The following is a 13,184-nucleotide window of genomic DNA, read 5'->3' as shown; positions in this document are numbered from 1 at the left end:
ACTTTCCTCTAAAAAGGAACTATTATCCCTACCTCCAATACAGCAGTTAAAGGGCAGTATTTTATTTTAATTGTTAAAAGATGGGAAAAAAGTAGAGCGAACCAGATGGGAGAGTGGGCCCCAGGGAAAGGTATCTGGTGAAGTCTGCCATTCCATTCCAAACACATTCACTTAAGTTTCACTAATGTGGCAGTTGTGGGCATGAGGATAATTTTACATATGAAATGAACCCCATGCCTTAGTGATGCATGGCTGCATTTGCTTTGAATTTCATGCCTGGTGGCTTCTTTTTTTCCCCCCCCTTCTGGTTTTATACAGTCACTGAAGAGAATTAATAGGGAATTGGACACTATTATATTCATATGGGTGAACTGAGTACCACCTAACAATACTACTATTCTAAGATGCAAATTCCTCCTTTAGTGGACACAATCACCTCAGTTCTTAACTTCAGTTCCTGGCCAGTGCCTCCACAAACAGAGTTCCCACTGAGGTCCAGAGGGGCTCTTAGCAGGGAAGAATCACCCAGCTACAGCCGAGATTCAGCCTGTGGGTTACGGTCATATGGGTTCCATGTGGCAGATGGGGTGGGGGGGGCGTGGCTGGAGAAACATACATGCTGTGCTGGGGAGGTCACAGCTCCCAACCACCGCAGCATCTTAGAATTGTATGCTAGTTCATCGTATCCATCCTTTGGCCTCAGGAGCGTTCTCAGTCAGCTACTCAGGAGTAACGCTCTCATATCTCTCTTGGATGAGGTATTAATACTCTAATATTTCTGTATAGCTTGATGAATGTGGCAGTTAACTGAGAAAACTTCCTTATATTTTGCTACTGGTGTAACAAGGAAGAAGAAATCTGCCCCCATATTAGTTTCTTCTACTTTAACCTTTGTATCCTATTGCTTTTGCTACAAATTAAAAATGTTACCTAAAGCCTGAAATATACAGGAGAGCCCATTCTGGAGATGCTAATCTTTAAGGGTATAATACTTTCTTATTCCTGTGAAGATAAAAAATTGCAGAAGAGAGAATAGCATTTGTCTTACTGGAAGTCTACAGGAACATCATGATCTGACCTATGTGGACAGCTGTAAGAACGAAGGATTCTGAACCCCCAGAAGTTTACAACTAACCACACCTCTCCCTCACCTTGCATTTAAAAGTGCTTTTCTAAACCCGTTTAGGGGAGTTTAGGACTTTTTGAGCACAAGCCTCCCATCTCCTTATGGCACTGCTGCTGCTGCTGCTGCTGCTGCTGCTGCTGCTGCGTCGCTTCAGTCGTGTCCGACTCTATGTGACCCCATAGACGGCAGCCCACCAGGCTCCCCCGTCCCTGGGATTCTCCAGGCAAGAACACTGGAGTGGGTTGCCGTTTCCTTCTCCAAAGCATGAAAGTGAAAAGTGAAACTGAAGTCGCTCAGTCATGTCCGACTCTTAGCGACGCTATGGACTGCAGCCTACCAGGCTAGTCCGTCCATGGGATTTTCCAGGCAAGAGTACTGGAGTGGGGTGCCATTGCCTTCTCTGTATGGCACTGCAGTAAACCTCTGTTCCAAACTCAGAGTTTTGATTTGTTTGGCCACACTATGCTTAGGTCACATGAACTTATTTGTGGTAACACTGGTACAGTAAAGTTGGAAATTAGGGTCTTTGGAACATTAGGTCTCAGAACACCTGCTGCTGCTGCTGCTGCTAAGTCGTGTCCGACTCCGTGCGACCCCGTAGACGGCAGCCCATCAGGTTCCTCCTGCCATGGGATTCTCCAGGCAAGAACACTGGAGTGGATTGCCATTGCCTTCTCCACCTAGAAGCTTATTAAAACCCACCGACCCTGTATTTGTTTAGATCCAAAATTTATTTCATTCTTTGCTCCTCTTAAAAAAATTAAAGGAAAGCTGGACAACTACTCCCCTCAGCAGTGGCTGGCCCTCTCAGCTTTTATGCAGAAACCCTTTCTTGCTCTTGTAGTATTTTCTTTCTCCTTCCCATTCTCATAGCAGATAATACTAAAATTTATACCTTATCAAAGGAACTCATTGGTAGCTACCTTACTTCGCAAGTTATACTTTTTATTCAAGGCTTTCTTAAAATTGTGTCTCCTAAGATACCATCCTTAAATTCAGGAGAGGTTTGCTGTCTCATCTTTAAGTTGTGTTCATTTTACTGTGTATGAGTTGATTTTTACAATTTAAATCTTTACAGTAATGTCATCACCCTTGAGTTGCCTTATTTTTTTTTTTTAACTTTTTATTTTGTAGTGAAGTATAGCCAGTTAACAACATTGTGATAGTTTCAGGTGGGCAAAAAGGGACTCAGCCATACACATACATGCATTCTTTCTCCCCCAAACTCCCCACCCATCCAGGCTGCCACGTAACACTGAGCAGAGTTCCCTGTGCTATACAGTAGGCACTTGTGGTTATCCATGTTAAATACAGCAGTGTGTACATGTCCATCCCAAGCTCCCTAACTATCCCTGCTCCCCATCCTCCCTGCTGGCAACCGTAAGTTTGTTCACACTTGAGTTGCTTAGCATGAAGGAGCTCTAAAGCCAGACTGCCTAGCTGTGCATCCTGACTCAGTCACACGGGCTTCTGACTTTGAGCATGTCATTGACCTCTCAGCTTCAGTATTGCTTTCTGTGAAGTGGGAATACCTGCTCATGGGTATGGAGATGAATGAGTTAATTTATGTAAGGTATCCTTAATACTGTTATTTTCACTGTAATACACTGGATTTTTTAAGCTTCACTGTTGCTTTGGTTAAATTTTGGTCAGAAGAGCCTTCATATAACCAAAAAGCATCATTTTCCTCATCAAATTTCATAATTTAATCCATGAAACATTAGCAGGAAGTTTGAGGTTCCTTGAGGTTCTCTAATGACTCTTAATGTTATTATCTGTGAAAGCAGGTCCTATTGTTTTCTTCATTCATTTATGAATATGTCATTCCTTATTTATATCTGTATAACTCCTGGAACAGAGGAGGTGATTAAACAGTGGTTTGGAGGGGAAGATGACAGAAGATAGGAGTTTAGGTAGGAGTTTAGACAGCAGTCACCTGCAGCCACGGGTTTAACCCAGATAGGCAGTGAGCTGACAGTGAAATAATCAGCTGATTGTTGAAAGAACATGGAACCATTAAAGGAAAGCTTTGCTGTGTGTACTGACCAATGCAGAGGGAAAGGGCCCGACCCAGTCACTGGTGGTTCTGGTGGACTTGCTGATGGCACCGTGGCCAGGGTGAGAAACCTTGTGAGGGAGAGGCACAGGGCTTCTCTTACATGCTGGCCTCCACAGCCTGGAGCGTTGGGATCCTTGCCTCTTCAGTCCATGAGATGAGCCCAGTACATCTACTGTCCAAGATTTGACAGTGCCTGGAAACAGCCTTTGGACTAAGGTTCCACATAGCCCTTAAAAAAAAAAAAAGAAAGAAAAAAAACTTCCAAATTAGAATTTTTTCTTTTCTTTACTGAACAAAGTGCACCAGAGCGATGTGCTGAATCTCCTTTCCTACACTGAAATCTTGTTAATCGATTTTTTAAAAAAATCTAGCCTTTTATTTGCATGATATGTGGATTTTCATTCAGCTTTCCCACAGTCTTTTCACAGCTTCTATTCTGCCAAGGAAGGATTTTATTTGATTCTCTCTTGCAGCAGTTTTATGGAAATCAGGTGCTTGGGATGAAGATGGGCCCCTTGGGTGAGGGGCTCATTGTCCTGTCCCCCAGAGGGCAAGGCTCTTGTGATGCACATGAACAGGCTGAGCTGTCCTGAAAGGGACCAGGTGTCATCTGAGGGTTACCTCGGCTCCCTCCTGGAGACATAGGGAGCACCTTTCCTGCACTTATCTTCATGATATGTGGAACGCCCTATATAAAAGCTAGACAGAGTGCTCCAGTGTGCAGCAGAAGATAATCTTATTTCCTTAGAAACACATCCAGGTAACCTGCTTTATTCCTTGGTGAAACTGAAAGTACAGAGAGATTCCTTACAAAATAGCTGCAGGGACTCAGAACTGGTGAGTCCAAAGGTGCCGTGGTTGTGCCTAGCCAAAAAGTCACCTCTGCTTGCGCTCAGAAGCGTGTGTCTGCACTGCTGTATTCAAAATGGATAAACGACAGTGTAAGTATCGCACACGGAGCCCTCCTCAGTGTTACGTGCCAGCCTGGATGGGACGGCAGTTTGGGGGAGAATGGATGTATGTGCACGTATGGCTGAGACCCTTTGCTCTTCACCTGAAACAACCACAACGTTGTTAATCGGCTATACCCCAATACAAAATAAAAAGTTTGAAGTCTGGGAAGAAAAAGATAGTGTGTGTCTGTGAGAGATGGAGACAAGAATCAAAAACAAGTGTGGCGCATGGCTTGGAAAGATAGACCCAAAGGAAAAAAATGGTTTTCTTACTAATTTGCCATCTTTGGTGGAAAGGGTAATATACATATTAAAAAAAAAAAAAGAATTCTTGATAGAAATTACTCAGTAAAATATTATATATGCCACTGCTTTCTTTAAAAGACTATCCTGAATATAATATAACCTCTGATTACAGATTAACTTTTTGAGATTAAAAGTATGAATCTTGTTCAGTTTGACTCTTAAGCTGTGTTGGACTCAAAAATCAAAATGCCCATAATGCTGTTCATTTGATTTTTTGTTTCTCATTGAGTTTTTTGTCAGTAGGACTCCTGCCTTCAACTATAATGCTTTTCTCAGGTTATTGATGATACATGTATTATATATATATATATATATATATATATATATATATATATATATATATATATATATATATTTTGTAGTGGGGCATTGGTGCTGAGGTTAAGAACTACCCAAGGTTATTAAGTAGGTAGTAAGTAGGAAAGCTCAGATTCAGAAACTGATTATCAGGCTCATTAGACTTATAGATGCTCATGCTAAGTCACTTCAGTCATGTCTGACTCCGGGTGTCCCATGGACTGTAGCATGCCAGGCTCCTGTGCCCATGGAAGTCTCCAGGCAAGAATACTGGAGAGAATTATAGATATTTAACAGTAAATGAATTTAGGGATGCTAGTTAAACTTGGTCATTTGTACATACATGTTCCCTTTCTCCCTTCCAAACAGCACTAAAAAACGGATGGTGAAGGAGTACAAAAAGGGTATAAAGCCACAGAGGAACAAGCTAGGAAGGTGCTACATAAGGCAAGGTATGCCAGAGTTAACTGATGAGCAGGGCGGTTCTGCAGCTTGGAGGATGACTCCTCCCCCAGCGCTGGAGGGCAGTGTGTGGCGGGGACAGGCCATCAGAAGATAGTCTACTCCACAGAGCAGGTTGGTGGAGTGAGCTGTGGTGGAGCAGCCTGCAGAGAGCTTTGGGCTGCTTCTAAGATGCTACCTGAGTAAATGCCAGCAGTGACTGCTGCTGCCCCACCCAGGCTCTGGGATTGGGTCACTGCTGCATCCCATAGCCAAGGCTTCTCCCCAGTCATGGCCTCCCCACATCCACCTAAAAATATTAGAACTAATAAGTGAAATCAGCAAAGCTTCAGAATATGAGATTAATATACAGAGATCAGTTGCTTTTCCATAGATTAGTAATGAATTACTGAAAGAGACAGTTAAAAAAAAACAATGCTATCTAAAATTTCATCTGAAAGAATAAAATATTTAGGAGTAAACTTAACTCTGAAAACTATAAAATATTGATGAAGGAAATTGAAGATTATACAAAGAAATGGAAAGATATCCTGTGCTCTTGGATTGGAAGGGTTTTGTTAAAATGGTCCTACTCTCTAAAGCAGTCTACAGATCCAATGCAGTCTTTATCAGGAGACCCATGATGTTTGTTTTTTTGTAGAACTAGAACAGATGATTTTAAAATTCCTATGGATCCACAAAAATCAAAACAACCTTGAGGGAAAAGAACAAAGCTGGAGGTATCACCTCCCAGACGTCACATTATACTACAAAGTGATAGTCATCAAAACAGCATGGTACTGGCACAAAAACAGACATGGATCAATGGGACAGAACAGAGAGCTGAGGAATAAGCCCACACATTTATGGTCAAATAATCTATGATAAAGGAGGCAATATACAGTGGAGAAAAGACAGCCTTATCAATAATTGGTGCTTGGAAGACTGGACAGCTGCATGTGAAAGAGTGAGATGAGAATGTTTCCTTACACCATCTGCAGAAATAATTCAAAATGAATTAAAGACCTAAATCTTGCAGACCATAAAACTCACTGAAAAGAATACAGGCTGAACACTCTTTGACATAAGTCATAGCAGTATTTTTTTAAACCTGTCTCCTGAGGCAAAAGAAATGATAGCAAATATAATCAAATGGAGCCTCATTAAACTTAAAAGCTTTTGCAAAATAATCCATTGACAAAACAGAAAGACATTCTACCATATGTGAGAAAGTATCTGTAAATGATGACCAACAAGGGGTTAATAATGAAACCATATAAATACCTCATCCAACTCAATATCACAAACCAAACAGCCCAGTCAGAAAATGGGCAGAAGACCTGAACAGACATTTTTCCAAAGAAGAGATACAGATGGGTAATCAGCACATGAAGGAATGCTCAACATCACTAATTATTAGAGAAATCAGAGTAACAATGATAGATCACCAGACACTAGTCAGAATGGCCATCACAAAGTCCACAAATGGGATATGTTGGTGAGGATATGGATTAAAAGGGAACCCTCCTACACTGTTGGTGGGAATGTAAATTGATACAGCCAGTATGGAGAATAGTATAGAGGTTCCTCAAAAAACTGAAAATAGAGTTGTCATGGGATCCTGCAATCCCAGTCCTGGGCATATACCTGAAGTAAACTATAATTCAAAAAGATACATGCACCCCAGTGGTCATAGTAACACTGTTCACAATAGCCAAGATGTGGAAACAACCTGATGAATGGATGAATTGAATGAATCCATTCAGTAGATGAATGGATAAAGAATTGGTACAGTCCTTTTGGTCCTGACTGGTTCAAAAGGAAATTATGTCAGTATTTATCTTTATTATTCAGCCATAAAAAAGAATGAAACACCGCCATTTGTAGCAATGTGGTTGTACTTGAAGCATATTATGTTTAGTGAAATAAGTCAGAGAAAGACAAGTAATTATTGATTGGTATGTAGAATCTAAAAAATAAAACAACTGAATATATATAGCAGAACAAAAAACAAACTCGCAGATATAGAAAGCAAACTAGTGGGAACCAGTGAGGGAAGGAAAGGGTAGAGGGTTAGGGTAGGGGATGAAGAGATGCAGATTGTTTTGTATGAAATAGATAAGCAACAAGGATATATTGTACAGCACAGGGAATTACAGTCATTACTTTGTATATAACTTTTAATAGACTAAAATCTATAAAAATACTGAATCACTATGCTGTATGCCTGAAATGAACATAATATTGTAAATTAGCTATACTTAAAAAAAAAAAGTTGAAAGCATATAGAATCTTCCTAGACCAGGGATTGAACCTATGTCCCCTGCGTTGGCAGGTGAATTCTTAACCACTGGACCACCAGGGAAACCCTTGACTTTCTTTTGATTCGTATCACAGGTTTTATCAAAAGCCTACCAAGAAACTGATCTGAGCATTTTTGCAAGTCACTTCTTGAAATATGTTCTTAATGCAGCAGGCTATTAATAAATAACTCATTGGTAAATAATTCATTTTTTGCAATGTATTTTTAATTTATTATTTATTTTTAATTTCACTGGAGTTGTGCATGTTTGTAACAGTTAAGCAGACTATTATCAGCACGTAATTTACAAGGGTGAGGCATCCATGAAAAACAAAGACTCACTTCCTATTGTATAAGCCCAGGACTGAGGCAGTAATTCACCTTTTTAGTCCCTAAAATAGGGGACTTGCTGCTTCCATTCCTGACTGCTTCAAAAGGAAATTATATCAGTATTTATCTCATTTGGTTACAAGTAAAAAATAAATGATCTGCCTTTGAAGATGTAGCCAGTGTTCATTAGTGGCTTTGGATAATGTTTTCCTTGAGTGATACGAGTACTGTTTTTCTTTGTTGACCTTAACCTATTTTCTACTTTATGAATAACATTCCTTATTCCTTCAGAAATTACTGTGGCAGGAGATGTTAGCATAGCCCAAAACCTTTGGAATACCTATGGCTTTTTTCAAGCTTACAAACATGTGATGGAGCATGTTTCTCTTTAACTGAAAACTATACATCAGAAAGATTGGCCCAAACTACTAAGGTGACATTGAAAAGGGATAAAAGTGAAAAAGGAGGAGGTTGTTAAAGTGATTTTGCATACAGGGTGAAAAAAACCAGCTTTATAAGTGCGCACCTTGGAAAATGGACTGGGCAGCAGTTCATTAAGAAGTAAATGAATAACACCTGGGGCTTTGCATGGCTCGCTCGCTTAGCGTGGATTATTGGTATGAAGGTTTGCTAAAATCGAGAAGCAGCATGAATAAACATTTGGATAATTGCACCCTCCGTGTTGTATGGGTTGGACCACATCTGAGTGTTGTGTTAAGTCTGGGTCCTTGCAGAAAAAGACACTTAAAAAGTGTGGTTGGAGTGAAGCTTTTATACTTCTTTCAGCAGAGCTCACTTATGCATCCAGAAGGGCTTCTCCCAGAGCTGAGCTTGCCATCACTGGCAGCGTTCAGACTGGAATATATACTTCATGACGGGGAAGTTTTCCTGGGTTGTGACCCCACGGCCAAGGCCATGTCTGGCACACAAGTGTTCTGTGAGTAAGAGACTAGTGATCATGTCTTAGGAAGAATGTCCTTGCAGGTCCCTATGCTAGCTGCCTCATAGTCACCTACCAGGTGGGCACTCAACCCAGTGCTCTGTGCCATTCTAGAGCACTGCCTGGGGGAATGGGGCGGGAGACGGGAGGGGATTCAGGAGGGGGCAGACGCATGTACACCTGTGGCTGATTCATGTTGAGGTATGGCAGAAACCAACGCGATATTGTGAAGCAAGTGTCCTCTCGCAATAAAAAAGAAAAGTGCATCTAAGTTGGAGACAAAAAAATTGATCAAGTTTGTGGGAAATCCTGTACCAGAGACACTGGTGCATCTTCTGGACTAGATACACAAGTTGCAGAATCCCCATCCTCTTCCTGCTTCCTTCTTCTCATGCCTCCACTTTCTCCATCACAGAGCATCAGAACTACTTTGGAATCGATGAGAACCTCGGCCCTGTGGCAGTCAGCGTCCGGAGGGAGAAGGTGGAAGACCCCAAGGAGAAGGAAGGGTCCCAGTTCAACTACCGGGTGGTTTTCAGGACAAGTGAGGTACTGGGTGCGCGTGGCGTCTGCCCCGGGCTGGGCCTCGGGTCACCGCTTGGGTTGTTTCCCACAATGTGTAGCTTTTATTGTCAATGTTGATCACACCAGTTAAGATGACTGAAAGGGCTTACACTATTTGGTTCCGAGTGAAATATTTGCAAACTTGTGATGGATGTTAAGTGGCAGTGATTTTACTGTCACCTTACAGGACAGAAAGGATAACATCATCAGAATGCAAGGTTCTTGGGCATAAGGCAGAGGACAAATCTGAACTATATGATTCATGTCAAAATTGAAAAACAACTTTAGAATCAAATGCAGAAAACCAGGAAGCCACCCATGAGGTGAGTGTTGGCTTAGCGTGTCTGTGGGTCCAGGAGCTCCGTGGACCCACATGTCCTCCCACCAGCAGCCAGGTTACTCCCCGACTGGTCTTGCTCTGAGTGAAAAGTGCGGCTGTTACACAGATGGCTGATGCACGTAGATGGGAATGTTGATTTACATAAAGACCCAGATCTGATTTGCACTTTAGTTTTTATCCTCTTGACCATTGTAATTAGATGGGAATGTGTTGGTCACACCGTCCTGAATGTGTATTTTGGTGACTCCTGGGTCTGAGTTCAGAGAGCCCCTCAAAGGCTTTGCCCAAGCCTAGTGCTCAGTGTCTACTTGCCTGTGCGTTGGTATCTTTTGGCCCAGGTTCTGTGCCATAAGTAGGAAGAAAAGCCGTCTGTGAAGATGGCATGTTTTAAGCTGTGGACCTGTGCCATCCAGTTCAGTAGCTGCTAACTACAGGCAGCTATTTGAATTTAAGGGAATTGAATAAGAAATAAGGTTCCACTGTCACACCTGTAACAGGTCACGCGCTCCACAGCCACTTGGGGATGATGGCTCCCGGGCCAGCCAGTGCAGTGGGAGGACGACCTCATCGCTGCAGAAAGTCTGGTTGGGCAGCGTGCCCTGGGCACTGTGCAAATGCTAGGCGCCACTGTGACCTCCATCACCACGGCTGCTTTGTAGCAAGAGTGGAGGGTAGGGGGTGGGGTGGGATGAGAGCCAGGCCTCTAGGCTGGCAGTGCTGCTGGGTTTCCTTTCTCGGCACATTAGACCTGGGATTAGATTTGCTGTGTCAGAACAGTGACTCCGTGAGGACATATCACAGATGGGGAGGAAGAACCTTCTTGGACCTGAGTCACTTGCCTCTAGAGGTCTCAGAGTGGCCCCACCCAGCCTCGGGAATTGTCAGCAGTGGGAAGTTAAATAGAAGAACATGAAGAGTAGAAGACAGAAAAAAATAAGAAAACAAATAAAAAGGAAAAATACAAAAAGAAACAAACAAAACAAAACAAAAAGAGTAGAAGAAAAGAAGATGGTGGTCCATGGGGGAAAGGGAAGGGAAGGAAGGAGGAAGTGGCTGTGACTGGCGCAGCCCCGTGGCTCCTGGCTAGTCAGCACTGTCCGCTCTGATTGCGGTGGGTGTGTCTTTATGTCTGCTTGGTGGGGTGTTGCCCCTCCTCCTCATGCCTTGGGCACATCTGGTTACGTCAGCCCCACCCAGCTCCTTCCTGACTTCTGTATACCTCTGTGTAAAGACTGATGAAAGTTGAATCTGCTTCTTCAGATTGAGAACTGTAGTCTCTTGCACTCACTTAGAAAAGAGCTTTCTCTTTCTTGCTCTTTTTTTTTTTTAAGGCAATTGAAACATTATGCTTTAAAGAGTCAAGGTTAACTGAAGTGTGCTATTTTGCCCCACAGCTGACAACGCTGAGAGGAGCAATTTTGGAGGATGCCATACCCTCTACCGCCAGGCATGGGACCGCACGTGGGCTCCCACTCAAAGAAGTTCTGGAATACGTCATTCCTGAGCTCAGCATCCAGTGCCTGAGGCAAGCCTCCAGCTCACCCAAGGTCTCAGAGCAACTGCTCAAGCTCGATGAGCAAGGGGTGTGTATCATGTACGAGACTGAAGTGTGTGACGCTTGGTGTCCATGGTCCTGAATGTTTCAGTGTTTTCCCATCCATCTCCCTTTTAAGATTATTTATTTTTAACGCCTTAAAGCATTTTCTCTCCAGTTTTTCCCAAATGTGCCTCTATTACTAGTTAAGATGCCTTTATTATTAAGTAATGCATCTCCTGCTGAGTTGTGACTTGCGTTGTTTTTTTTAAAAGATGATTGTGTACTTGTTTTATTTTTAAAATTCTTTATTTATTTTTGGCTGTGTTGGGTCTTTGTTGCTACACGGGTTTTCTCTGGTTGTGGCCAGCAGGGACTACTCTCTGGCTGTGGTGTGATGACTTCTCATTTTGGTGGCTTCTCTGGTTGCATGCAGAGCGTAGGCTCTAGGCACAAGGGCTTCAGTAGTTAACGTATGTGGGCTCAGTAGCTGTGGCTTGCAAGCTCTGGAGCACAGGCTCAGTAGCGGTGGCTCAAAGGCTTAGTTGCTCTGCAGCATGTGGAATCTTAGTTCCCAGACTAGGGACTGAACCCCTATCCTCTGCATTGGTAGGTGGATTCTTAATCACTCAACCACCAGGGAAGTCTGTGACTTGCATTATTTTTATCAAGGTCTGGTATGTCCCAGCCAGCAGGAGCAGATCTGATTCCTGACTGTTAGAGATTGCTGGTGTCTTTCCCCAGGGTTTTTGTAGTTCTTGTTTTTGTTTTTAAATTTATTTATTTCATTTGTTTATTTGGCTATGCCTGGTCTTAGTTGCAGAATGTGGGTCTGTGATGTGGCATGTGGGATCTAGCTCCCAGGGAAAGTTGGACCTTTCCCTGAACTAATATTTATTGTTGTTTACTGTGTGCAAAACATCAGGTTTACCGATGGCAATGAACAGCATGCATCAGGAGAATCGAGAAGCTAAGACCTGGCCCTTACTCTTGGGGACATCACTATGACAGAGCACAAAGGCCCTTGCAAGGCAGAATGTAGCCGTGGTGGGTTTGAAGAGGCAGGAGTGCAGTGTGTTCTGGGGAAAGGGATTTGAGTAGAATTCCAACAGGGAGATACGAGTATTTAGCTCTTTTAGAAACTATGACTCTTTTCTTTTCAAGGAAGGGGCGCACACAGGGAAGCTGAGAGTTAAAACAACGACAATAAGCATAGAAGAGTGAATGCTGGGCTAAGGCTTGTGCACTTGATATGGGAGGCAGGAGGAAGCATTGAAGGTTTTCGAGTGGGACAGGACATGCTGGTAACTGTGCTTTAGGAAGATTATCTCGTAGAAGGGAATCGGACAGTCAGGTGAAGGTAGAGCTTCATGGTGGCCTGGAGCTCAATTATGTGATTATTGACATCATCCGGGAGAGAATGATGGACAGGATGTAGATGCTGGCCCAGAAGATGGAAAGAGGTCTTTTAACTTCAGATGCAAGATAATTTGTAGGCAAAACTGAGAGGTAGGTGCCCAAGTATATGCAATTTGTTTTAAATGAGTGGATTTGTGTTTAAGTCCCTCATGGCTTAAACAGGTAAGAATCTACCTGGAATGCCAGAGACCTGGGTCAGGAAGATCCCCTGGAGAAGGACATGGCAACCCACTTCAGTGTCCTTGCCTGGAGAATCCCATGAACTGAGGAGCCTGGCAGGCTACAGCCCATGGGGTCGCAAAGAGTTGGACACAACTAAGCGACTGGCACTTTTCACTTTTCTTTCACCTGGTTTAAACAAAAGAAAAAGACAATTGTGATGTCGTTCCAGAATTTTCCAAGGAAAATATTTTGGCACATTTTGGAGGGAAGATGTGATATTTCCTGGTTGACCCAGTAACACTCATTGTGTTGTATTGCTGGAGTGTTTGATACTTGGATGGCTGGAATTCTAAAAGAGATGAAGTTGTAATTATTCTAGCAAATTAACACTGCATTCTCAGCCAGAGGAAG

At 42.8% G+C, this 13,184-nt stretch overlaps 1 protein-coding gene across 8 annotated transcripts in view; it reads left to right on the top strand.

Moving 5' to 3' along the window:
* SIPA1L2 (signal induced proliferation associated 1 like 2) overlaps window positions 1–13,184 on the top strand; it is a 251,449-nt gene that overhangs the window by 141,467 nt on the left and 96,798 nt on the right. For all 8 annotated transcript variants that reach the window (XM_044942017.2, XM_044942019.2, XM_044942020.2 and 5 more), the window contains 2 exons: window positions 9,170–9,303; window positions 11,053–11,241. In XM_044942017.2, coding sequence (XP_044797952.2) covers window positions 9,170–9,303; window positions 11,053–11,241 — 323 coding nt within the window. The remainder of the gene's footprint in view (window positions 1–9,169; window positions 9,304–11,052; window positions 11,242–13,184) is intronic.

The sequence above is a fragment of the Bubalus bubalis genome, chromosome 4 (assembly GCF_019923935.1).
Source record: "Bubalus bubalis isolate 160015118507 breed Murrah chromosome 4, NDDB_SH_1, whole genome shotgun sequence".
In the NCBI taxonomy this organism is placed as follows: Eukaryota; Metazoa; Chordata; class Mammalia; order Artiodactyla; family Bovidae; genus Bubalus; species Bubalus bubalis.
This window is presented reverse-complemented; position numbering and strand designations above follow the sequence as displayed.